This window comes from Malaclemys terrapin, chromosome 16, assembly GCF_027887155.1.
Source record: "Malaclemys terrapin pileata isolate rMalTer1 chromosome 16, rMalTer1.hap1, whole genome shotgun sequence".
In the NCBI taxonomy this organism is placed as follows: Eukaryota; Metazoa; Chordata; order Testudines; family Emydidae; genus Malaclemys; species Malaclemys terrapin.
The window spans coordinates 19,500,019-19,526,488 of record NC_071520.1 but is presented as its reverse complement, the minus strand read 5'-3'; the positions used below and the strand labels follow the sequence as shown (position 1 = coordinate 19,526,488).

Sequence of the window (26,470 nt, the reverse complement as noted above, 5' to 3'; positions counted from 1 at the left end):
TCTGCAGTGTGGTGCAGTGGATAGGAATGTGCCACTGACCTCCAGTATAATCTTGGGTAAGACACTTCATGGGTCTGTGTCTCAGGCTATGTCTACTCTGCCCTGTAGTTCGGATTACGGGGTGGGGGTGGGGGTGGGGGAGTGTCTGAATAGCAGCGGGTACCAAAGTGCTGCCCTGTAACTCCCCCTTGTAGATGCGGCAGAGGTGAGCTAAAAGGTTCCTAAAAAGAACAGGAGTACTTGTGGCACCTTAGAGACTAACAAATTTATTAGAGCATAAGCTTTCGTGGACTACAGCCCACTTCTTCAGATGCATACCGAAGAAGTGGGCTGTAGTCCACGAAAGCTTATGCTCTAATAAATTTGTTAGTCTCTAAGGTGCCACAGGTACTCCTGTTCTTTTTGCGGATACAGACTAACACAGCTGCTACTCTAAAAGGTTCCTAGTTTACATTAATGTAGCCCTCTTCAAACTGGACTACGTTCATGCGAACTAGGAACCTTTTCAGTTTGTGTCCACATGGATATTTTTTTCCTTTTGACTTGTTTTGATTCGTGTCATTTTTGGATGTTTTCTTACACCCCTGCCTTTTTTTTTAAATGCTAATTTTTTAAATGAGACACCATTTCTAAACAAAAAAATCAAAACAGTTCTTTTTGAGACATTTCAATTTTTTTCCAGCTGAAACTATTAGGCTGAATTTGACCCATTTACAATTTGCCAAAAAATAAAAATAAAAATGCCCAGCTATAATCCTGACCCAGTCAAATACCCACTGTGTAGACACAAAACAAAGACCTCAAAAGATATGGCCCATTGCTCTGAGAGAAGAAGTGCCGCACTAATCAACAGCAATTTACAACTAATAGGACATCTAATGATGACCATTCAATGAGTCTGGAGCTGAAAGCTCTAATACTGTAGGTAGATATCCAAAGCATATGTGATGTTTCAGATTTCCCTTCTCCTTCAAGCTACTGGTTTCTGGCATCACATTGTTCCCCCCTTCCTTCAACCTAAGCTCCTCTCCTCCGACCACCAAGAGATCTCTCAATGCATTTCATGACTCCAAAGAAAGCCACTGTCCATCTACTAGTTCTCCGAATTAGTCCAGTATCTTCAGTGATAACACATGGTGAGGAACCTCTAGGTGACTGGTATTACAGCAGGATGAAATTGGTGACAAACTTTCACAAACAATTTTGCAAGCTATTTTGATCTTTTGTGAAATTTGTGGAGTCGGAAAGTTATTCACAGTGAAAGATGGAACCCCTCAAAAAGCCACTTTCCTGTGAAAATTTGCACATGTGAATTTTGAACAAGCTAAAAGGGGAGGGGCTGGAGCCTCAATACCACCAAAAACTCATGGTCTAGAGCAATTAGCAGAGCGCTGGAAGCTGGAAAGCCCTGAGTTCTATTCCTGCCTAGTGGACTTCATACGGGTGCTGTGTAAACGCAAGGTATTACTACGTCTGTAAACATTCCTGCCCCCATTTTACAAAGGGGGTAAGTGAAGTGAGGATAAGTGAAGTGATGTGTTAAGATCACACAACAAGTCAGTATCTGAACCAGGACTGGAGTTCAGGTCCCCTAACTCCCCAATGCATCCCCTGGCAAGTAACTTTACCTCTGAGTACCCGTGACCTCATGAACAGAAATAATTCACGTTCAAGTATTCTGAACCACAAAGATCTGATTTTTAAAACAATGTATTCCTTATGTATCCCACCATCCGTTTAGCCACAACCTTAGCAAATGGGACATTAGAGTTTGTGGCACAAGACAAAGGGAATTAGAAAACATTTCAGATGCAGAGAAGCTGCCTGAGAATTATTTCTCAGCAAAACCCCAGAGTGTTTTTTCCATTAAGCTCTCCGCCCCTGTGAAATTTCACAGCTTGATGTGCCGGATCAGTGGGAATAGGAATGCAGAGACGAGGTATTCAGGCACCATGCTACAGCTCATCCTGATGTTGCTCAGGACCGTTATTATCACAGATTCTGTCAACACCTTTTTTACTGCAGAACCTAATTGTGCTCTGTTTTGCCAAATAGCTGCCAAGACCCGTATGAAATATTTAGCCAGCTGATCTAATGGAAAGTTACTGTAACAGGACTGGCATACTGTGGCATGAGCGGCATACTCCATTTACATTACTTGTTGTAGGTAATCCATGAAATATGAGCCATCTATTGTTGGGTCTTGCCAGCTAAATTCAGGCTTGGTGTAACTCCAGTGTTTTCGATGGAATTACTCCAGATTTGAGATTGTCTCCATGGGCTGAGCTGCACTGACAGCAAATCCTTTGTCAATTTGGCCAGTAATTCTGGCTTTGTTTACCTAATCGCTTATGTTTTTTTATGGAGGCTACTGTTCTACCCTGCCTTTTTCCTGTACCACCTCCTCCAGCACACAAGGAAGTCAGGAGTGTTGGGTACAGAGAGGGCTGAAGCTTAAGTGGCTTATAGATAAACTCCAAGAGTTAAATGCTCCAGAATGATCAATTGCAATACAGTATTTGAACGTTTCCTCTCCGCACGTCTGTTCCCGCTTCCTCGGCAGCTTGAGCTGTGACATTTCACAGGTACGAAACAGAGAAATCCCTGTGGTTTGCAGAGAAATACAATCATGCAGCCACTGTGCCTAGCTCTGAAGAGTAGGATTAAGCAACAGCCCTGTGTTACGGGCTAGCCAGAGCTGTGCCACTCCAGGTGCAGCTCTGAGAGGCGTTGTGAAGCCAGGAAGCAGGCTGCTGCTCCAGATTTAAAGCAGGCACTGCCCAGCATTCCCCTCCAAGCCTTGTCTCTGACCCAACCTGCCCATTTTGCTCAAGCTATTGCTGACAGTAGCTAGGGTGACCAGATAGCAAGTGTGAAAAATCGGGACAAGGAGTGGGGGGTAATAGGCGCCTATATAAGAAAAAGCCCCGAATATCAGGACTGTCCCTATAAAATCGGGACATCTGGTCACCCTGAGTAGAACCAGCTTTGCAGTCTCTTGGTACTCCTTGACCATAAGAACTCCCATTGGGCCAGGCTCCTGAATTGGGTCGCATTATGTCAGGAGACAGGTCCCTTCCCTCAAGTAGCTGCACAGCAGCCAAGCAAAACTGACCTCTTTAGACTGCATTTTAAGTGTCCTAGATGGACAGCATTAGGAGGCTGCCCTCCATGTGCATTTCCTAGGAGACTACTGCCTCCCTTCCTACTGCCTGCCTGAGCTCCTATGCCAATGATCTTTCTTACTTTCTATCCCACCTACAGATACTCCTCTCCCCCATCAAACAATACCATAACAAAAAACAAAAAAGCTTCACAAAGAACGTAGATGCACTAACCCTGTAAGCCGATGAAGAGGAGGTCCAACAATCCTTTGTGCACTACTGGAGCACGGATAATGCCACTTAGAGTCATAGGCCACAAATAGTGAATCTTGACTAGTTTTAGAGAAACTGGGATCAGCAATTGTGAATTGGCAACTTCAATTTTCCAAGGATCGCCTAAATGTATAGATAACCCCATTCCATTGTAAGGCTCTTTAGAACAGGTATCAAAGCTGCCATCTCTAGGCTTGAGTTGCTATGCTTTTGTTCTTACCTGATTTGGTTTGAAAGCTTTGTTTCAGCTTCTAGAGTTCTGTATAACACACACAGAGGAGGGGGCATACATAATATTCAGCTTGTCTGAGGACGAGCCTTTGTTCCTGAGGGTGTAATTTGTGCTCACATTTTTGTGTTGACAGAATGAATTGTGGGCAGAGATATGAGCTGTTGCACCTCTAATTACCTGCACTGCAGTTAGGTAGCTAGAGGTGCCTAAATTCTGATTTGTTCACACAGTTCAACTGTGGACACAAAAATGGATGCATAAATTTTGCAAGTGCCGCTTGCACCTGTAAAAGTGATGCCACCCTTCTTAGAACTGACTAGGTGTTTTTAACAATTGTGTGTCATTTTCTGCTAAACGCAAAGCAAACAGACAGTAGCCCTGCTATGTCACTGCAATTTGCAACTGCAAATGCTCTTTTGACAAGCATCCAAATGTGTCTGGATATTTTTTCGCGTGAGAGATATGAAGCTTTGCAGATATTTCCAAACCCTAAATACTTCATCGGCATTGTAGCTCTATGTGGAAACCGAAGGGAGGCCTGCAGTGCTCCTCAACTGTCTCTTCCTTTGGCACCTTACATTCAAGCTCTGCTATGCGGGCCCTAGAAATGCGCTCATGGGGTTCAATCCTGCAGCAACTGAAGCCAGTGGCAAAACATCCACTAACTTCAAAGGGGCAGGATCAGGCCTATAATGATGCATTCCAAACACCAGAATTGCATTTTGAAGTTTGGGCCCATTTTTCATGGCTACTGGGTTGCTGGCCTCTGTATAAATTAACATGCTTTACAGGTGCAGAACTGCATCTATTGTTGACGATTAACTGAGCCAAAGGAACAATTTTTCTCTCACACACATTTTATAGATAGCATGGATTCTGTGAACTAAACAGAATCAGAATATTCAGCTTTGAATTTAGTGCTTCTTCCGAGGCCTGCTTCAGTTTTTAGCTAATACACACACAGCGGAGACTACTGGCTGGAAATGCAGATGGAAGAAAAGGTCTTCCTTTCTCTCTGCTAATGAGCAACTTTACCTAGGAATTTCTTAGTATTCTTCTCTCTTTGAGTAGCTACTCGTGGATTGTTAAGGTTGAAAGAGAGAGAGAACATTCAACTTGATTCTCACATATTCTTTATCATGTGAATGGTGTATTTTTATGGTGATTTATTTTTCCAAAACAGTGTCAGAAATACTTTTTATTCTAAGGCCCTGATTCCATAACTGACAATACATGGGGCATAGTTCTGCAACTGCATGGGTTCTCATTGACTTCAGCCAATCTCCCGGCAGACACAAGGATGCCCTGGTGTGCAGTCAACTGCAGAAGAAGAGGCTTCAGTAAGCATCTCTTACTTTCATAAATCATCAACAGGAATGTGCAAGTCCAGACTGTGGACTTGATCAACAGCCCCCCAAAAGGTGCTTGTTTTCCCCAAACTGTTAAATGCTTGAGATCGACCTGAATATAGATGTGCATGTGTGTTTACTCCTTTTGTCTTCTTAAAAATTATGGGCCTGATTTCAAAAGGTGACGAGCACTCACATTGACATCAATGGGTGCTACAGGTGCTGGGCTCTTCTGAAGAGCTGGCCCTCAAATTTAAAGACTTCTATGGAAAACAAGGAGAGTTAACGCAAGAATCAGGAGGCAGAATTTGGCCCAAGGTATCGCAAAAGTCTGTAACGTGATCCAAAACTTCAGGGCTGGGGTTGGAGCGTGTATTGTGATCAGATTGGCTCCTCTAAAGATCACCTTAATCCTATTGTAAAAGTCTATCTATCACTGGATAGATTAGCAATCTATGTTTGATAGTGGCCAATTCACAGTACATCAAATGCCAGAGGAAAATTGGTGGGAACAGGAATTATATGCTTTATATTCTTCCACGTTTGTCAGATTGTCAAGGAGTTGGTGCCAATAGGAAACTTGGAAAGCCTGATTTTTCACAAAGCTACATCACTAAAAACAATAGCTTCTACCCAAAGCACTGATAAAGCAGGTTTGAAGTGAGGTCTTCAATGTGCTGCAAGACTATAATATAGCCTTTAAGAAAGTCAGGCCACCCGCAGACATCAAGCAGTTGTTTTTAAAGGCGTAACATAGAAATAAAAACAGGTGATCCAAGAGAAATCATAAATACGATACAGGCCAGATCCTGAGCTGTTGTGAACGGATGTAGCTCCATGGACTTCAATAGAGCGAGGCCAATTTACACCATCTGAAGTATTCATTCAGTACATCTCCAGCTCCGCTCACATCTCAAATAGTTCTGAGCTGATATAGTCTAGAAGTAGTTTCAACTTATACTCAGATCAGAGACATCATGGTCCAGCAGACAGGGCAGTGAACTGGAACTCAGTGGATGTAGGTGCTATTCCTGGCTCTGCCACTGACCTGCTCTGTGACATTGAGCAAGTCACTTCACCTGTTTGTGCCTGTTTGCCCTCCCACGCTTTTCTGTCTTAGATTTTAAGCTCGCTGGGACAGAGACTGTATTTGTGATGTTTGTTCAGTGCCTGGCATAATGAGGTGCTAATGTCATTCAAATATTTTTACATAAACATAATCTGTGTAAACAGAAAGTTTGTTTTCCCATATGATTTTATATGCAGTCTTAAATTTCACTGGCAATATATTTTATTGTACATAGAATAATAAATCTACTGAGACATATTTCTCCATTTAAGATAGTCAAATAAATATTACCCTAGGTATGTCTGTGCAGTAACTAAGTGCTCAGAGAGTTAAAAAAAAATCAGACCCATTTCCTCACTTTGCAAGAGGAGAGAGGAAATTCCCCATCTGTTCTACCTGACATCTTTATCAGCTTTTCTGAACTGCCCTTTGAGATTTCAGACCTGCAGCCCACCAGCCAGAATAGAGTGAACACTGCAGAACATGCCTGCTTCAGAGTTAAAGATCAGCTGTTTGGCTGCCAAATCTTTGTCTGCATCACTGAAAAGCAATGAGGATGCTTCAGTGAGTATTCTACGTTGTTTAGGTAGATGAATAGTTGGAGTTGCTTTTCTGGCTTGCTCTCCATATGTATGCTGGCACTGCCCCATAAATCTCAAAAGCCCACATGGCATACGCTGTATGCTTCTCTCTTTATTCAACTAAGTAATTTTAGTACACTTCTGCTGTCTGAAACATGTACTCCATTAAGCTACAAAATTGATCCTAAATGACTGATAAATGCTTTGGAAAAAGCAGCTTTCTAGATGCTGCGCAATCATGGAGAACTTCAATTTGAGTGACAATGTTGGAGGGTCTCATGTTGCCAGAATGAAAACATCCTTGGAATTTCTAAACATTTTAAATGACAATTTCCTCATTCAAAAAGTGTTGCAGCCAACATGGGGCAATACTTTATCAGACCTTGTCCTAACAGATAAAGAGGAACTGATCATTGAACTAAACATTAACAGTAGTGTTGGTAACATGCATGCAAAATAAAGTTGAGACGAGTAGTATATATATTTGGTGCTTTAATAGGGCCAATTTCACAAAGCTAAAAAACATAAAATAATCTAAATCAGCTGTGAGGAAGAATTTAATCAGGAAAGTGTGAGTGATAACTGGAAATCATTTAAAAATACTTTAATAGATGTCCCCGAAGCCAGAATCCTACAACTGATGAGGAAGGCTGGTCTAGTTTAGAGGGGAAGTGAAGGCAGTTGTAAAAAATATTTAAAAGAATATATATTGAATAGGAAAAAGGGGAAGTTGATAGTGATGACTATAAATCAGAAATTAGGAATTGTAGAAAGTTGATAAGGGAAGCAAAGAGACATAAGGAGAAATCTATGGCCAGCAGAGTTAAGGACAATATGAAGGTGGTTTTAAAATATATCAGTAACAAAAAGAATTGGTCCATTACTAGATATAAATGGAATGGTAGAATTATCAAAAATAATGCAGAAAAGGCAGAAGTGTTTAATGAATATTCTGTATCTGGGGAAAAACAAATGATATAGTCTTATGCAGGGGACTAGACTAGATGACCTCTCAAGATTCCTTCCAGTCCTACACTTCTATGATATGAAGATAATAACTCTCTTTCCATTCCACTATTATCTCTGGAAGCGGTTAAACAAAGTTACTATAATCTGTTAGTCTTAAAGGTGCCACAGGACTCTCTGTTGCTTTCTACTATAATTAGACATTTTTAAATGAGCAGTTCCAGATAACTTGCATCTAAGTTTTTATAGAGCTGGCTGAGGAGCTTGCTGGACCACTAATGTTGATTTTCAATAAGTCCTGAAGTACTGAGGAAGTTCCGAAGACTGAAAGAAAGTCTTATAGTGATAGACTCTACAAGCTTCATTTATTTAGCTTAAGGTTTCAAATGATGGTGGAATTTGGTCCATAGCTTTTTGCCCAAGATTGTTAAGAAGCAGAATTTAATAGTAGGGTGAAAAACATCTCTATAACATCCTGCAGGTCCCTACAAAAGCAGACCTGGAATAATAAAAGTGGCTGAGTAAAACATCCTCAGCATTGTCTCCAAGTCAGTTTTTGATTACTAGGAAATCGGCCTTTTCCTTGCTTTCAAGTACATCTTGAGAATCCCAGTACAACATAATGCACTACACATTCATGTATAAAACAGCAGGTCTCAAATCGTATCCCTAGACCTGGGGCCCCACAAAGCTATACCACAAAGCTATACCGATAACTTAATTCAAGTTCTTTCCTCTCTGTCGTCTTACTCTTTCCCGCTCCATCTCAAAGATGGGATGCTATGTTATGCTCCACATCTTCTGTAATACAGTTAACTGCGGCTGTGCAGTGGTTGTAACCTAAAGCCGTGAGTGTGTTGCTTAATTGGAAAACGGGGTGCATCTAAATAAAAAGCATAGACGGCATGGAAAGAAAGTTGGCATATACAGAGTGAATGCAGAACTCCACTAAGCTGCAGGGAGACACAACAGAACGATGTAGGCCTAATTCTGCTCTCACATATGATTGCACAACTCCCCTGGGCTGGAGTGTGAGCGGCATGATGCATCCGAGGGCTCGCTGTGCGTGGCTCATCACAATGTTACATTGTTAAAACACTGACATCATCCTGTACCTTCTGTGCATTGTATTCTTTTGCAGCCCTCTCCCAGTATCTCACCCCTGACCTTCCCCTCCTTATCTCACCAGAACTCTCAGTTCCCAGTTACTCTTCCCAACTCAACTTCTTTCAAAGCCTATTGTACTCCTGTGTCTTCCTGCTATGTGTGTGTTCCCTACAAAAAGAGAGGGAGATGGAAAATGAGAAACAGCTGTGAAATTTTAAAAAGGCATAAGCAGAGAAAAAAATATCAAACACAGATAGGCTCATTCCCTGTCACATACCCCTATGGCATCCAGAAATTGATTGGGATCGGAGACCACAGAACACCTCTGCAGGACTTATGCGGGGGACTTCCAAATGTACAGAAAGGTAACGAAGTCTCTGCATCTTATACAAGCTTGTGAGCCTGGGGGGGGCCAGATCCTCAAGCTACACTGGTGCTGAAACTGGTGCAGCTGGGAGTGAGGAGCATCATTGGCTTTATGCTTCCACCCACCCCTGGTGTATGGCTCTTTTGAGTTGCACCCAGCTGCAACAGTGCTCAATGGGCTGCACCAGCAGCCAAGAAAATTTTGAATGCCAGTACTCCAGCCATGCCCCTTCTACCTGGGCCATGCCCCCAGCACCTCCCTCCCCTTATACAAGAAGCTCTGAGTAGCAGGGGGCTTTGGGCCAGTATATCCACCTCTATGCCATATGGGGATTCCCCTTTAGCATAATACCCAGGTAACTGGCTTTCTGACTATGGATCAGAGCAGCCAGAGGGGATGGGGGTAAGGATCTGGCCCTGGGTATCCACATATTTATTTGCAGTCTTGGACCCTAACAGTTCCATCTGTTTTGCAGAGATTTTCAGCCCTGCAGGCTGACTTCCATTGATTAACATTGAGTTCCTGTAAAAAAGAAGAACATTTACTGCAGGACACATGGAATTTTACAGAAGAACTGTTTGGTAAAATTATTGCACGATTCTAATTGAAAACTCCATCTGAGAATTAATGGTAATGGCCTCCCTCTTAGCCAGTCCTCTCCACTTATTCCTGCCACAGAAGTAGTATCAGCTCACACTAAAGAAACTCTTATGGGGAATGGGTCAATAGAAAATCTCTGGCCTGCACGAATATATTTCAGCACCTAAGAGGCAAAAAAGTAGTAATTAAGCACAGCACAATTTGAATAATTCAATAGTTAATTTGATCTGCCAGCTTTCAGCCTATTTTTTACCTACTACAAGACTGTACTCAGTCTCCTAGGAGAGTTATGCTGCAAAAGCCTACACCATGGTGCAGTGCAATATAATGGAAAACACCATGCACAAAGGGAATAAATACTATTTAAAGGGAAATATTTTTATTTTCTGAAAGTGATAGGCCACCTATGCTTAATAAAAGTGATTTTCTATGAATCAACCTGCCGAGTCACCGTGCAGAAGGTAAACCAGCCCTGTGCTGGTGATATCATGGATAAGCAATTAAAGATGATCTATGCTGAGTTTTTCAGTCATGAGTTTGCATGTAATATTCACCTTTACCAACCAATGACTCAATCTACTGGGACTCTTTGGTTCCATTCAAAAACCAGTCATTAGAACAACAAACCATCATTAATGGTGTGTTATTTACTCCACAGTACAGCAACACTGATTCACCACAACCCAGTAGTTCGATGCAGCCCTGAGCAATAATGATACAGAGATGGAGGAATGGGCTTGTAGTTAAGGCACTGGTCTCGGATTCAAGAGGTCCAACTCCCAGTTCTGCCACAGATTTTCTGTGCGAATCTGGGTTAGTCACAATTTCCCAGTTCTCCCATTGGGAATTTACTGGGATGCTGTGTGAATATATTCATGGATATCTGTGAGGAGCTTAGACACTGCAGTGGGTGATCAGAATGGAAAAGTCCATAAACAACAAATGACTGTGAAGAGCTGAAGGTTTTCAAATCCTCCAGCTGACTCTGTAGTTGGAAACATGGATATCACTGCTGTGACCCAGGAATGGATCACCCTGCACTGCTGTCTCAGAGAAGCTTAGTGATCACTCAACAGCCTCAGAGAGAAACTGAACCTTCTGTTCATTGCCAATTTTCAGGTTGGCTCCACCCTAATAACAATAATAACCTATCAACTCAAGGATAACTTGAATATGTAATTACTTTGAGTTCCTACAGAAAGACTGTAGATTCAAAAAGTAGTTGTCAATGGTTCACTGTCAAACTGGGAGCGCATACCGAGTGGAGTACCACAGGGGTCAGTCCTGGGTCCGATACTATTCAAGACTTTCATTAATGACCTGGATAACGGAATGGAGAGCATACTTCTAAAATCTGCAAGTGACACCAAGTTGGGAGGTATTGCAAACATTTTGGAGAACAGGATTAGAATTCAAAAGGATCTTGACAAATTGGAGAATTGGTCTGAATTCAACAAGATTAAATTCAGTAAAGACGAGCAAAGTACATTTAGGAAGAAAAAAGCAATGCATAATTACAATATGGGGAATAACTGGCTAGGTGTTCATGCTGCTAAAAGGGAAGTGGGGGATGTAACGGAATCACACATTGAATATGAATCTACAATGTTGTGAAAAAGGCTAATATCATTCTGGGGTGTATTAACAGGAGTGTTGTATGTAAGACACGAGAGGTAATTGTCCCACTCTACTCGACACTGGTGAGGCCTCAGTTGGAATAATTTGTCAAATTGTAGGCACCACATTTTAGGAAGGATGTGGATAAAATTGGAGAGAGTTTAGAGGAGAGCAACAAAAATGATAAAAGGTTTGGCAAACCAGATCTAAGAAGAAAGTTAAAAAAAACTGGGAATGTTTAGTCTTTAGAAAAGAAGATTGAGGGGGAACCTGATAACAGTTTTCAAATATGTTAAGGGCTGTTATAAAGAGAACAGTGAGAACGTCCACTGAAGGTAGAACAAGAAGTAATCAGCTTAATCCACAGCAAGCAAGATTTAGGTTAGATATTAGGAAAAGCTTTCTAACTATAAGGGTAGTTATGCTCTGGAACAGGCTTCCAAGGGAAGTTGTAGAATCCCCATCACTGGAGGTTTTGAAGAATAGGTTGGACAAACACCTGTCAGGGATGTCTAAGCTTACTTGGTCCTGCCTCAGCACAGGGGGCTTGATCAGATGACCTTTCAAGATCCCTACATTTCCATAATTCTATGATGTTTGCAAATGCAGTAACCACATACTGTACAGACCCGATAGCGAGAATGAAGATGTGAAAAAGGCACAGAGGCAAATAACACTGCTCTGTTTTAAGGCCAAATATTCATTTCACGTACTAATATCATCAATGACTTGCTTTCCTTTAAAATACACACCACCATTTCCTTTTCTTTTTGTATGATTAGGGAAAGTGTTTAAACATATGAGATCATTTATGTTTAATATCCAAGTCACAGTCTCACCATCTCTCTCCTGATTAATATAGAAGACTTGCCTTCCAAATCACTGGCTAACCTGGCTGAATCAAACTGTGACTCTCACCTCTGCTCTATTTTGATGAAATTCAGGGACCAACCTGGTGTGATTAAGTCCTAGTGTACATTTACTATCTCAGTCTTGCATCCTCTGAGTGTCAACAGACGAGACTAGAATTTACTTAACCCTCGCCAAAAATGTTGACATTCGCTTAAAAAAAAATCTGTCCACATAACTTCAGTCTCTTTTCCTTTCAGTGCTATTTTGTTAATATTATGCTGGACACAAGCAGACTGCATTACAGCCACACCACTCACTGGTTACACCACAAACTGAGCACAAAGCCGGAGCTTTTTTCCACAGGAAAAGCCACGTTTTCTGTTCAGTCGCCTCAAAAAGACAAGGTATGCAGGTCTCAATGGAAACAACTCACATGTCATCTGAGTATATTATTATAAATTTGCAATCTGGAAAAAGTAGTTCCTACAGGACCAGAACCTTAATGAGAGAATGTAGATGGGGTAGTGCTTTGCTCTGGTATGTGAAAGATTTAGGATTGAATCCCAGGGCTGGAATCTCCCATTCCTTGTCTTGATAAGGGGTGGGAGTAAAACACAAAGTACTTAACAGTAACTCTATTTGAAAAATGAAGCAGGAAGATAGACTGACAGGAGCTCCTTTAAGTCCATATCGTCTGGAACGGGAAAAACAAGGGGCGTGGCTACTACATGAGGCCTTAAAGATGGGGAATCTAAAGCTGGGAGGAAACAAGGAGGGCAGAAATTCAGTGGTGGAGATGGTAGTAGACATGCCCATGATTTGAAGGGGAGCGGGAATAGGAGTAAGAAAAAGTAGCAGTGCTGTTGCCCTCCATTTGTGCCTCTGAAGCAAAGTGATACATTATCCTTTCGATGTGTGTTTGCTATTCTGATTGCTTTCCACTCTGCAGCGACTGCCTGAGCAGAGCTCTCACAAAAGGGGGCCATGCTCTCAAAGTAGCTGCAGATTCAGGCTGAGCGGTAATAATGGGAGTTAAGCACGTGTTGAGAGGAGCGCATTCCAGAATGGGTACGCTGGGCCATAGAGGCTTTTAAATGGTATACACACGGTAGGGTGACCAGATCACAACACTAAAATATTGGGACACATTGGGGTGCCGTCATCCCCTCCCAAAGTCCACCCCTGCTCCTCCCAGGCTCCGCCCCCACTCTGCCCCAGATCCCGCCCCCTCCCCACTTGCCCCCCCCACCGTGCCCTTCCTCATCCCCCGGCCCCCTGCTGGCATGCTGCGTCCCTCCTCAGTCCCCCACCCACTGCTCACCTCCTCACCCCGTCCACCTGCTGCTCGCTCGCCTCTTCACCCTCCCCACCTGCCACTCACCCCTTTGGCGCCGACTCCCCCTCTGCTGGGTGGGTGCTCGCCCATCCGCCACCTCTTCCTGCCCAAGCATCCGCCCTCCCTCCTGGAAATCACTAAGCACCGCCAAACAGCTTTTAGGTGGCGGGAAGCACTGGGGGGGGGGAGAGCAGGGACGCGGCATGCTGGGGTGGACGGGGGGAGAAGGAGGCGAGGAGGGGAGAGTTTGGATCCCTCCTGCTCACCTCCTTACCTGAATATCGGGACAAAAGGCATACATTGATTCGGATGCGGGACAAAGGGTTAAATATCGGGACAGTCCCAATTTTAATCAGGACATCTGGTCACCCTAACACACAGTCTCATTTACTGTATTAGGTTCTGTCCATGCTGACCTCGATCCTCCATGACATTATTACAAAACAACAAGCTTTAAGAAAAGAAAACAACAACAACCCCATCTTACTGTGTAGTTACACCACCTAGCTTTTCCACAGCCGTTTACAGCAGTGGATCTCAACATCCATACAAAGGAGATCAGCATCATTTTCCTCACTGTATGGAAAGGGAAACGGAGGCTCAGATAGGCTAAGTGCCAGTACCAGAACCCAGGCCTCTGCCCTATTCAGTAGCCAACATGGCCTCCCACTGACATTTGAAGATCATTTGAAGTGACACTGTGTATCTGCTGGTTAAAAAACAAAGCATGAGCTACTCTAACATTGTTACCATAGGCACAGGAATCGCTCCCCGTGTAATTGTAGTGCCTGGTGTGAAATAGTCCAGGAAAAGTCCCATCAGCTGCAGTGCGACAGAACTTATTTTATTTTATAAAGACTTGCGAGACATAAACATATCAACAAAAATAACTGCCCCCCAAAATCTACAGGGCTGTTGTAGTCAAGTATCTCCCAGAGAATATTCCTTGGCTATACCTAGAGCTACTTTTTGGGTATTTTTTTTTAAACTTCCTCCCAGACCCCCAAAACACAAACACTTAACCGCACAGCAGTGTTTCCTAATCAACAATTAATTCCTTTTTTTTTGGAAAGACATTCACTCTATATGTCCCAGCTGTCCTTTCTCAGCTGAGTCTATTCATAACCTACTTCCAGCAGTGCTACCTATTGGGAAATTCATTAACATATGGATTATTTTCTTAATAAACTCATTCCTGTTGCCAAATCATGTTCTTTTAAAAGAAATACACTGTAAGCAAGGGAGGTTTAGGTTGGACATTAGGAAAAAGTTCCTAACTGTCAGGGTGGTTAAACACTGGAATAAGTTGCCTAGGGAGGTTGTGGAATCTCCGTCTCTGGAGATATTTAAGAGTAGGTTAGATAAATGTCTATCAGGGATGGTCTAGACAGTATTTGGTCCTGCCATGCGGGCAGGGGACTGGACTCGATGACCTCTCAAGGTCCCTTCCAGTCCTAGAATCTATGAATCTATAAGTAAGGTCCAGCGCAACTTCTGCCAAAATAGTGTTTTCTGCTCTCTTGCTCTCTCTGCTGGTTCTTCGGGAGTTATACCACAACAGGCATTGGTGTAATCTGGCTTGATCCCACTGAAGTGAATGGAGCTTCAAAGATTTAGCCCACCTGAGAATCTAGCCCATTAAACTCAGAGCTATGCTCACATCATCAGAGTTGCTGGTTTGGAAAACAAACAAAAAGAGGCATACCGATTTCAAGACGCATTAGAAACACAGTGAATAATTCAATTTCCCCCCAAAACGTAAATGCAAGAAAATATGTAGAAAAAAATCATGTTTATATTCAAGCTTCTAGGAGGAAATGATAAACAATGGCGACTAAACAAAACACAATGAAATGAAAGTACTCGACAATCTATTTTTAAAATGTCCTTGAGCACAGAACTTGCTTAATGGTTTTTCGCCATTTGCTCACTTCAGGGATCTCAGATTGATTTCCATGCAAATTGTTTCCCTGCACGTTGAACTGCATAGGAGCTAGAATGACAGTCCTTAATGGATCTGGCAGCCATTGCAGGACACTTCAACACTCTGTAATGTTGCAACAACCAAGAACATTATTCAAATTAAACTGCTAATGCTCCCAAGCCTAGAGCGAGCGCATCACTGGAATTCTTTGGCTCCCGTCACTGAGAAAATCTCATTTACAAGCTTTGGGAACATAGCGCTGCTGTTTGCATTGCAGCATACTCTCCCTGTGGGAAATCCAGCCTGTAAAGACATCCATGTTGCCATCAAAATGCCTTACCAGCCAGTGTTGAACTCAACATGAGCGTCGAAGAAACCAACGATCGGAGAAGTTGCTGCTTTCCAGCCTTGGATTCTGGCTCGAATCAGTCCTTCCCGTTTGTTATTGCGAACTATCTTCACCAGGCCTGGGTATCTCTTATTGACATACTGGTCCAGATTAAACTTCAGCTCAACTGTAAAAAAGACACACACACAAGCTCTCAAAAGAGATTTCCACTGAGAATATATAGTCACCACATAATATTTTATTTAAATATGATTTACCCTGGAACAAACATTTTTAAGCCCTTGGACACAAAAATAATTCTGAGGCTGAGACTTTCCCGAACAATTGGCCTTATTCCGAGAGGTGCTAGGCACGTGCAGCTTCCACTGATGTACATGGGCCCAGTTCTAAGGTCTTGGCTTGGCCCAAATTCGGTTCTGAATTACAGTGATGTAAACCCAGAGTAATCCCATGCAAATCAATGGTGTTACTCTGGACTAATATCAGATTTTATACACTGACTTTTATAGGCATTTTGCCTAAATAAGACCCTCAGTACTGGGCCACTTGGGAATTTGCAGATGACTCAGCACTGCTCAGGATTTTGTCCAATATTTAGAGAACATCAAGTTTCAATTAGTTTCAAAATAATGACTCCTGTACAAGTCCCCTAACAACTTTGGACATGCTCAGGTCAGTCTCTGTGAGCCTGATTCTGATCCCCCACCAGCGCAACTCAATTGTCATCAGGAGAGTTACTCTTGATGTACACCAGTCAACAAGAGTCTTGCCACTGACTTCAATGGGCTTTAGATTGGGCCTTGAGAAAGATCAGAAGCAGGCCCCGAGTTTAAGGGTTTGCACTTAAATGTAATTCAGCAGCCCTCCCCCACAAACCATCCTCTTAAAATGGAATCTGATACTGTATATCTAAACAGACCCCTTCCCATCTGTGTCACTTTCCACTCATCCACCTACATGTGATTCAGAACTCATCAGCCATGCTACTCCCCTTTCAATACATTTATAAATGGACTGATTATGAATAAAGATCTTTGTACTTTAAAAAGTTCAGCCTGGTCTATTACTATTACTACACTCGATTTTATTTACAATACTCTCTGTTTTTAAATGCTAGATAAACTTGTAGTGGCTTAAGTGATATTAGAGTCCTCCAGTCTCATGGCTTATGTTGGAGAAAGGAACAATTTCCAGCCAAATCAAAGGATCTGGTTAATTTTCAGCAGTGCAGACTAGCCGCAAAAGCTGCCTCAGGGAGATTTTGCTCTCAGTGACACTCATGTAAATCCCCAGTAACTCCACTAAATGATTCTATACCTACAATGGTATAACCGAGAGCAGAATCTGATCAAGTACTTCCAGGTCTTTTTTTTTTTTTTTGGTTTCTCTTTTGAGGTTCCTGAGAAAGAGAAGTATCTGAATATAGGAAGGTTCAAATTGCTGGGCTTTCAAGAAAATGCTACACTTGAGATCTTATTCTAAGTGGAGCTGTCTTAAGATGTGATATGCATCCTAGAGCTTGAAATAAGCAGAAAATACCTAAAACATAACCAAAAAAATGCATTGTTTTCTGATTTAAACTCTTCTAATCTATTAAGGGAGCTACTAACCTAATTAAGTCATAATGACTGTTAACACCTCAAATATCATGCTGACCTACATTCTGAGTACTGTCTAAGAAATTATATTAGTTAACACACATGCTATTAGTTAATTATATTACTTTACCGTTAGACTGGGTTTGTGCGTATTCTTGTAGTACGATTCTGGCACTCTAATTACTAGCTGTTGAGTACCAAAAAAAAATAAAAGTTTCAGAACCTGATTCAGATCTCAGTTACACCAAGGTAAACTGGGAACAATTCCATTCATTTCACTGGAATTGTGTCCAATTTATCCCGGTGTAAATGAAAACAGAATATAACCTTAAAGAGAGTCAGCAACTCTGATTTCCTTTGTAAGTATAATTGCTTTATTTAATCTTCTGAGCTAATAATTGACACATTGTCCTGAATCTGGAAGTTTGGGGGATCAAATAAACTGTCTGAACCTTTTTTTTAAAAAAAATAGACAACTTTGGTGAAGGTTTATTTTCTATCAAGAATTTTATGCAAGAGACTAAAATATATTAAGTTCTACCATACGGCCTTACTCATGTTAGTTAAGTTGTTACACACGTGAGTTGTCTCAATGAAGTCAATGGGACTTCGCACATGAGTAGCTTCTTGCCAGCGTGACTGAATTTTGTATACCTGGAGTCTCTGGGCCAGATCCACCACTGACACAAACTAGATCATAGCTAAGGGATTTACATCCTCTGAGGATCTAGGCCATTATTTATAAATCCGTAGTTAGGTTTCTGATGCTCCTCCTCTCAGCTATTTCAGATGTGTTCAGATTAGACTTGTTCCATTCAAACTTCCAAAAAGTACATTTAAATTAGAAGTAACTAAATTATTTCAATTCACAATTTAATCTCATTATAAAACACAGGATAAAACACTTAAGAGAAAAAAAGCAGGTGTTAATGCCATTCACCGTTATCACTGTTGTCATCCACCAGAATGATCTCCTTGAGCAAATGGGATGGGGTATGGTTCACAACACTGTGCACTGAGCGCAAGATGACAGACAGAGCCTCGTTTACAAAAATAAAGACCACCGAGATCTGGGGCAGGTCATCGGAATAGGTCATCTGTTTGCACCTGGAGAGAACAAGGCGAGAACTAGAACCCAGTAAGAGACAGATATTAAACATGCAGAAGATTGGATTTCATCTCTCTCCTCCCCAGCATTTGGACACAGAGTAATGAATGGCATTCCCCAGATACACACTATTTGGGTACAAATGAAGACCATTTTAACCCTGAAGAAAAATCACCTAGTTAAGTGCTGCTAACATTTAATCACCTTAATGACAACAGAACCATATATTTGCATATGCCTGCACGTAGGCAGAATTTGTAGAGGATTTTAGTTGCAGCAAGGTTAAAATTGTCTCATACAAAATGAAATGCTGTACGACTTATATATGTTTTACTCTAAGACTCCAGAAATAGGTGGAAACAAGACATTAAGGACTATGGCTCGCTTCTGCTCATGAAGTCAATTGACTTAAAAGAAAGTTGGCTCAAGCCCCATATTTTTCAACTGGCCTAAAAATAGATCTCAAAATTATACAGAATATTTTTCATGTGAACCCCATTTATACACAAGCCAGCACCATATTTTCCCATGCAAACAAGAATTTGCACCCACAAATGTTATTGGTGCAGCTGTCCGGCTTGCAAACAAATGGAGGTATTTACAAAACTTATCTCCACAATTCGTGAGACCATATTTACAAATCAGTCCCTACATGAAGTTTTGGATAAAGCAAAGAGAAAGCCTGGGATAAATACTGGCTTATTCCTGCCCTCCACAGACCATTCTCTCATTTCCTCTACAGTTGCTATGCTCATTTTTATAGACTACTGAGACCTATGTTGTGGATGAATTGTCTACACCAGCACAGTGAATTCAATGCAAGACAAGGTTATTGCTGTGAATTAAACTCGTTGCTTCTGTTGAAAATACAGAAATAAAGAACTTTGGTGGGATCGGAAAATGTGTGAATTTTTGCAAAAGTTGCAAAACCTCTCCCACAGCTACTTGAAAATACGTTCCCTAAGGCACACTCTTCTGAGCATTGTGAACTCCCTTTTTGTGCACTGGTCTCAGCGATGATGTCAGTCACAGAAGAAAACAAAAGTGCATCTAATACGGTGCAAGAAATGCAACAAAATACAATGCTTCCAAAACCTTAAAGTCAAAAGTCAAAATACTCATCCATAAGCCCACCTCATGCAAACAGGTGGGTTGGACAGTGATTATTGGGAGTTATCAGGTGGCAGCATTGCAAATGGCCTTTAGGTCTCTTTATCTGAATGGATCGGAATTGGAACTTGGAAAAATATTTATTATCAGCTGTGATAGAGTGTTGGGTTTTTTTAAACAGGTGAGCACCATATCACTAATGAAGGCTGTCCTCCCTGCCTGAATCTGTTCTGCCCTAGTGCCCAGGGCCGGCTCCAGGCACCAGCCGAGCAAGCTTGTGCTTGGGGCGGCAGATTCTAAGGGGCAGCATTCCATCCAATCCTAGAGTGGCAGGGCCGCCCTTTTTTTTCCTTTTTTTTTTGGTTCGCTGCTCCGGCCGCCCTGTAGGGGGCAGCGGCGCGGAGGAGGGTAGTGCCCTGCTGGGAGCGGGCTGCGCGCTCTGTCTGCCACAGCCAGTGCCAGGTCTGCAGCAAGCCCGGCAGCCCGCGTCCTTCCCTCCCCGCCGACCTTCAATTCACCTGCAGGCGGGAACAGCGTGGAGCAGGCGGCATGGCGGGAGGGGCCGAGTGGCAAGCACCCCGGCTGAAGGAAGCCCTGACCGCCCCTCTTCTCTCTCTCCCCCCGCTCCCTCCCCCTGCTAGCCGGGACGCACATTCCGCTGCCCGGGGCACATCTGCAGCACAGGGAGTCCCCATTTGCACCTTGGCTCCGGCCGCCTTCCACGGTTGTTTTTTTTTTCCTTCACCGCTCCGGCTGTCCCGCTGGGTTTTTTTTTGTTTTTGTTTTTTGCTTGGGGCGGCAAAAAAGCCAGAGCCGGCCCTGCTAGTGCCACACTCTCTCTCTCTCTCTCTAAGGTGTGAATGCTTCACACAGCAGGTGAGCAGCACAGCCAGGAAGAGCATCTATGTCACCCAGTCAGTGCCCCTTCTGCGGTACCATTCTGCCTCATTTTACTGAAAATCTCTCCCGCTAACATAGACATGAACTTAAAAAATTACCTACATGTTCTCACAGCCAAAATTCACTCTCAATTATCATAGCAATTACGGAGCCTATCCTCTAAAATACTGCTAATGATACCATAGGAAATGACTTTTCCTGCTCTTGTCAAACTTTTTGACCTCTTTGCTCATCACTTCGGCATAATGATGACTTCTTTCCCCACCATTAGCAGTTAGTTTTTTGGGGATGACAATGGTTTGACTGCTGGGTAACCTCTGGAAATCTGTTATGAATTTAAAAAACGAGCCGTTACTCATAATTTCTACTCATCCCAAGTCTATTTTCTGTGAGACTGGGCGGCCGTGTCATTGATTACAGTGTTACCACAGCTATTTATAGTCCACTTGCCAGTGATCTGTGCTATAGAGAAGACCACTGAGCATAGCTTTTGTATAAGAAGCATTCTGGTGTTGTCTAAAAGTAACTTGGACAAGAGCAGAGTATTGCAAGAGCTGTGAAAGTTCTACTAGTTAAAGCCGCTTTTCTTTGGGCCCTGTTCTCCTTTCACTCATACCAGCATGTATCCGAAGTCAATCAGGATCATTATTTTAAAATGCAGCAGCACGCAGAGTTGCCAGCTGAAAAGCATGGAAGATGCTGGATTTCCCACTAATGGGGCATGGGATCCTGCACACACCTTGAAGGGTTTCACGGGGTATTCAGTGAAAGCATGCAATAGAATAGCAGGACTTGTAAATAAAGGTATCGTGGGTCCGATTCTGATCTTGTTTACACTGCTCCCAAATCAAGAGCAACTCCAGAATCAATTAGGTTATACAGGTGGCATGCTCATGCGAGATCCGAATTAGGCCAAGAGTTCCTGATGCAGGAGTAACGATGCCAGAGAGATGATGTAATGCTAGCTTGAGAGTGATTATATGTTAATACCTGTGTTAAGCTGCTGAGCAGATTCAATGTGATCTAGGTGTTTCATAAACCTTAAGCAGTGGTTAGGGCATTAACTTAGTATGTGGGAGAGCTGGATTTAATTCTTTGCTCCGCCACAGGGTTCCTATGTGTCTTTAGGCAAATCACTTAGCCTCCCTGTGCCTCAGTTCTGTAAAATGGGGATAATAGCACTTATGAGGTGCACAGATACCACAGGAACGGGGCCATAAAAGTACAGTAGATAGAGTGCTCATGAAAGTAAACTAAAAAGAATTGTTTCTTCCCTCTGTGTCAGGCCCAAAGGTTTACTGAAGATTACACAGCATCAGAAGTTATACTGGGCCTAAAATGGAGCAATTACTTCCCCAGTGGGTAAGGAAGGAAAGCTCACAAAAAAAGAGGTGCCGCCAGTTTCAGAATTCCCTCCTCGCCTTGAGCTATTGGCAGAGAAAGGATCTGAAGAGAAGGCAAAGCTGTCATGGGCTGCCTTGCAGGCCTGGGATGGCTTGCCATGAAAGGAGGGAGATAAAGAGGATTTGGAGAGATTACGGATAAATTGGAGATGTGTTGTAAAATCTACAGCTAGCCCAGGAAAAGAGAGACGCCAATGAAGACGTAACATCTTTACATGCACGCCACTCACATGGAGGGGAATCCCAACAGAAGTGTTGCGCCTTGTTCTTCACAGTGCACCTTCGCCACAACTTTCTGTTTACTTTACAGTCCCCCTTATGACAGTGGCTCACAGCAAATGATAGACGTGTAAAATCTAGTGCAAGGCTCAGACTGGGATATCAAATAATCTTCCTTCACCTTCTGGTCCTGATCATTTGCTGAGTTTTTCAATAGCTGGTTTACGGATGGGCCTGAAACACCATAAGCACCAAGCTGTTTTTATACCCCAGCTGTCAAGTTCAGTGCCAGCTAAGACACTCGCCATTTTTAATTCCACATTAAAGAACAAGCAAACACAATCCTAAAACAAAACCTCTCCGTTTGATCCCTCTGTTTCTCACTGGACTGGGTGCTTAAATCAATGCATTATTATCTGACAGCAATTTCTTTTGCTCACTTTTATGAGGATGTTTTCTTGTCTCAGTGCTTACTTTGTGGTGTGCAGTGGGACACTATTAAAAAAGCACTCTGTTAAGATAAAATTGGTTTCTGTTGGAGTGAGTCATTGCTGTCAATTCAAATACTAACTTTCCTTCAATGAATTCTTTTAGCTCTATTAACGGAACATTTCTGGAAAGCAGGGTTTTGCCTCTAAATGAAAAGACTGATCTAACATACTAGAAAATCTTCTCACTTGATGATGGCTCTTGCATTGCATGTTCTTCAGGAGTAGCTAGACGGACTAAGATAAATCAACCTAAATTCTAGGCTCTAAGTTTGGTCATGACATTTTATTTACTGGATCACGGTCATAAGAATAAAGAACAGGAGTACTTGTGGCACCTTAGAGACTAACAAGAGTCTCTAAGGTGCCACAAGTACTCCTGTTCTTTTTGCGGATACAGACTAACACGGCTGCTACTCTGAAACCGGTCATAAGAATGGATGAAGAAACCGAGAAGATACTGGGTAAAAATTTCAAAAGGGGAATCTTTTTTTGTAACTGTTACAGAACTTGTATAGAGGGCATTTGCAACTTTCATTTCTGGCAGCCCCTGTAAATGAAACCCCTTCCTTATTTGAACGGTGGGTGTGTTTGGGGGACACTCCCTCGCCCCGAAAGCTAGGGCGTGAAGAAGAGTATTTGGAGTGCCTACAATGCTAGCTGTATGCCCAGTTCACTGCCAAATATACAAGGAGTTGGTGTACCACTGTACTCTATGAATCCCTGCAGTGGGGTTGGTTACAATATGACGAATAGACGCTGCCCTGTGACGGAGTGTAATTAGAACAACTGGAAACCAAACTTTGCCCTTATTAAAATCAGTGTCACCCCACTGACATACCCAAGGGTAAAAGTCTGACTGTGTGTGGGGGTGATTATTGATGGTCTTAAAAATCAGTTGACTAGTCGGCTTCATTATTGACTTTAACAAGGGCTGATCCTAAATTAGCGCTAAGAGCCAAACTCTTGAGCCGTTATCTGGACTCTCATTTTTCCACAAGGAATAGAATCATCCACCTTACCATGAGAAACACTTTTCCTCAAAGGTAGATTCGTATCGAGCATGGCTTTAATACAACTTGAGACCAGCAATTCCAAACAAAGTGGAAATATTTGTTGTCACTGTGGCTAAGCACTGCTCTGAAGTGTCTAGAAATGGCTAAAAGTGGTATGTGAATTACTTCTCCTTGCACCTGTCATAGACCCAATATTCCCCAAATCCCGATACAGCATGCTTTTGTAAAACTGAGGATGAATGCTAGGGGATATTCTCTGTGTTGGTTATTCCAAAGCCCAGCTTAGGAACCCACAGGGGACTTCCTCTTAATGTTTCTGGAAGCCCAATATCAGAATATTTTCTCCACCCCAGAAATAATTTTCATGCAGTGTCCCCCTCATGTTATGCCAGTTTCCCAACATACCAACTTTCTTCCAATCTCTAGAGCACTGGTGCCCAAACTTTACCTCTTGCTCCCCCCTTACTGTGAAAGGAATGTGTCCATGCCCACCCCCTGGGCCAGGGGCCTGAGCCGCAGCCCAGGGGCCCGAGCTGAGGGACGGAGCCAGGGCTGGGGACCTGCAGCCAGGAGCGCTGCAAGGGGCAGGGCCGGAGCGGAGCTGGGTGGCACTCCCACCCCAACCCCCATGGGGGTGGCACCTGTCCCTCCCCCGGGTGTTCCTCTGTGCCCCCCGACAGAGGCATGCCCCACAGTTTGGGGACCACTGCTCTAGAGTCTAACCATGAGCATTGTCTATTCAGCTGCAGACACATATGCAGGCCGTTTGCTTTACAGACCAACCTCATGGCAGTAACAGAAACTTTAACAAAAAACTAGTACACATTAAAAATCAGGCCAATCAGAAAGCAAATGGTCATTGGTGGCACCTCAACAGCTTCATTTACACCCTGTATACGCCAAAGCAAAAAAGGAGAAGGAAAGCTTCCTTTATCTAGACCTCCTTTCCCTGCTCTTTTTTGCTCCAGCTGCATTTGATCCAGACTTTTATTTTCTGTCTTCCAAATCGTTTTGAGCTACCCCATTTTCTGAGGGGCTAACACCACTGGGGATTACCAGAGAAGGAAAATCTTTCCTAGTCTCTTTCCCCCTCTTTCTGTACATCTACTAGCGTCAGAATGAGTTTTGCTTGCAGACATTAATACGCTGAGTTTCAAAATGGATTATGCAATATACTTAGAGTTTTCTGACAGCTTTACCTTCCAGGAAGAAATGCAAATGGAATTAAAGTTGCTTCATGAATCTTTAAAGTATTTAATAGGGAATGTGTTCTTTCCAACGAACCAATAGGATGGGTACTACTGTGGGTTTATCTCTTGCTTTTCAGCTACAGATGGATCTAATGTACATGCAGAAACTTGGCTCCTAATTCCAACAACAAAAGGAAAAAACATCACCACTCCTTGCAGAATTTCTGAAGGGATTGGATTTCATCCTTTCAAGCCAATGGCAGGGTGGGGGCCAGAGGGATAGAGAATCACTATCAAATAGCAAATGAAAAAGACAAGAAATGGAACAAAAGAACTAGCATCAATACAGATTACTTTTAATGATTGGATATGTGCATATTTTGCCCCCCAGTCTAATCCCAAAGAAGTTAAACACGTATTTATGTTTCAACACACAAATGCCCCCCGTTACTTCAAGTGAATTACTCATGTGCATAAACTTAAGCGTGTGTTAAGCGCTTTGCTAGACGCTGGCCGGGGGGGGGGGGAGGGGGATGTCAGAAATGCTGAGAAAAAGGGGGAGGAGGGAAGAAAAAGAGGAGGTAAAACAAGTGAGAAAGTTCTGCACATAGAATCAGGGAACCATAGAAATGTAGGGCTGGAATGGAGCTTGAGGAGTTATCAAGTCCCGCCCCCTGTTCTGGGGGAGATTACCTCCTCCCCCACCACTCTTCCCCCCCTCCCCAAAATAAAACCCTCTCTCAGACAAGCCTGCTAACAATAGGATTCTCCATCTTTAGTCCTTTCGGAACACACCCCAATGCCACATCCTTCGGAATGTGTGTTTTTACCTTTCCCCTTCAGGTTTTTGTTTTAGGGGGAATATAAAAACTAGGGTTACCATATTTAACAAATAAAAAAAGAGGAGCCTCCATGGGGCCCTGGTCCCACCCATTTCCCACCCCAGCCCCGCCCAACTCCGCCCCTTCCCCACCCCCAACCCCGCCCCCTCCTCCCTCCCACTCCCAGCCACACGAAAAGGGCTGCCCGAGCGCTACCGGCTTCACGGTTTGCCGGGCAGCCCCCAGACCCCGCGCCCCCGGCCGGTGCTTCCCCAGCGCAGCTGGAGCCCGGGAGGGGAAGCGCCCAGCCGGGGGCGCAGAGTCTGGAGGCTGCCCGGCAAACCGTGAAGCCGGTAGCGCTTGGGCTTCGGGCAGCCCCTATGCCTCCGGACCCTGCGCCCCCAGCTGGACACTTCCCCTCCCGGGCTCCGGCGGCACAGGGTCTGGAGTTATGGGGGCTGCCCAAAGCCCGTAGTGCTCGGCTCTTAAACAGAGACGAAGAGTCAGGGGAGGAGCAGAGCCGCCGCGGCCGGAGGCTCTGCTCCTCCACTGACTCTTCGGCTCTGTTTAGAGCCGAGCTGCCCGAGCGCTACCGGCTTCGGGCAGCCCCCATGCCTCCGGACCCTGCGCCGCTGGAGCCTGGGAGAGGAAGTGCCCGGCCGGGGGCGCAGGGTCCGGAGGCAAGGGGGCTGCCTGAAGCCCATAGCGCTCGGGCAGCTCGGCTCTTAAACAGAGCCGAAGAGTCAGGGGAGGAGCAGAGCAGCGGCGGGAGGGGAAGTGCCCAGCCAGCATTTTCCCGGACATGTTCGGCTTTTTGGCAATTCCCCCCGGACGGGGGTTTGATTGCCGAAAAGCCGGACATGTCCGGGAAAAACCGGACGTATGGTAACC

The 26,470-nt window shown here is 43.5% G+C and overlaps 1 protein-coding gene across 2 annotated transcripts in view; it reads right to left on the bottom strand.

The window, feature by feature from the left end:
* Positions 1-26,470, bottom strand: part of GALNT9 (polypeptide N-acetylgalactosaminyltransferase 9) — a 331,540-nt gene that overhangs the window by 120,720 nt on the left and 184,350 nt on the right. For both annotated transcript variants that reach the window (XM_054007015.1, XM_054007014.1), the window contains exons 3-4: positions 18,265-18,431; positions 15,718-15,892 (exon numbers count right to left, since the gene is read on the bottom strand). In XM_054007015.1, the coding sequence (XP_053862990.1) occupies positions 15,718-15,892; positions 18,265-18,431 (342 nt within the window). The remainder of the gene's footprint in view (positions 1-15,717; positions 15,893-18,264; positions 18,432-26,470) is intronic.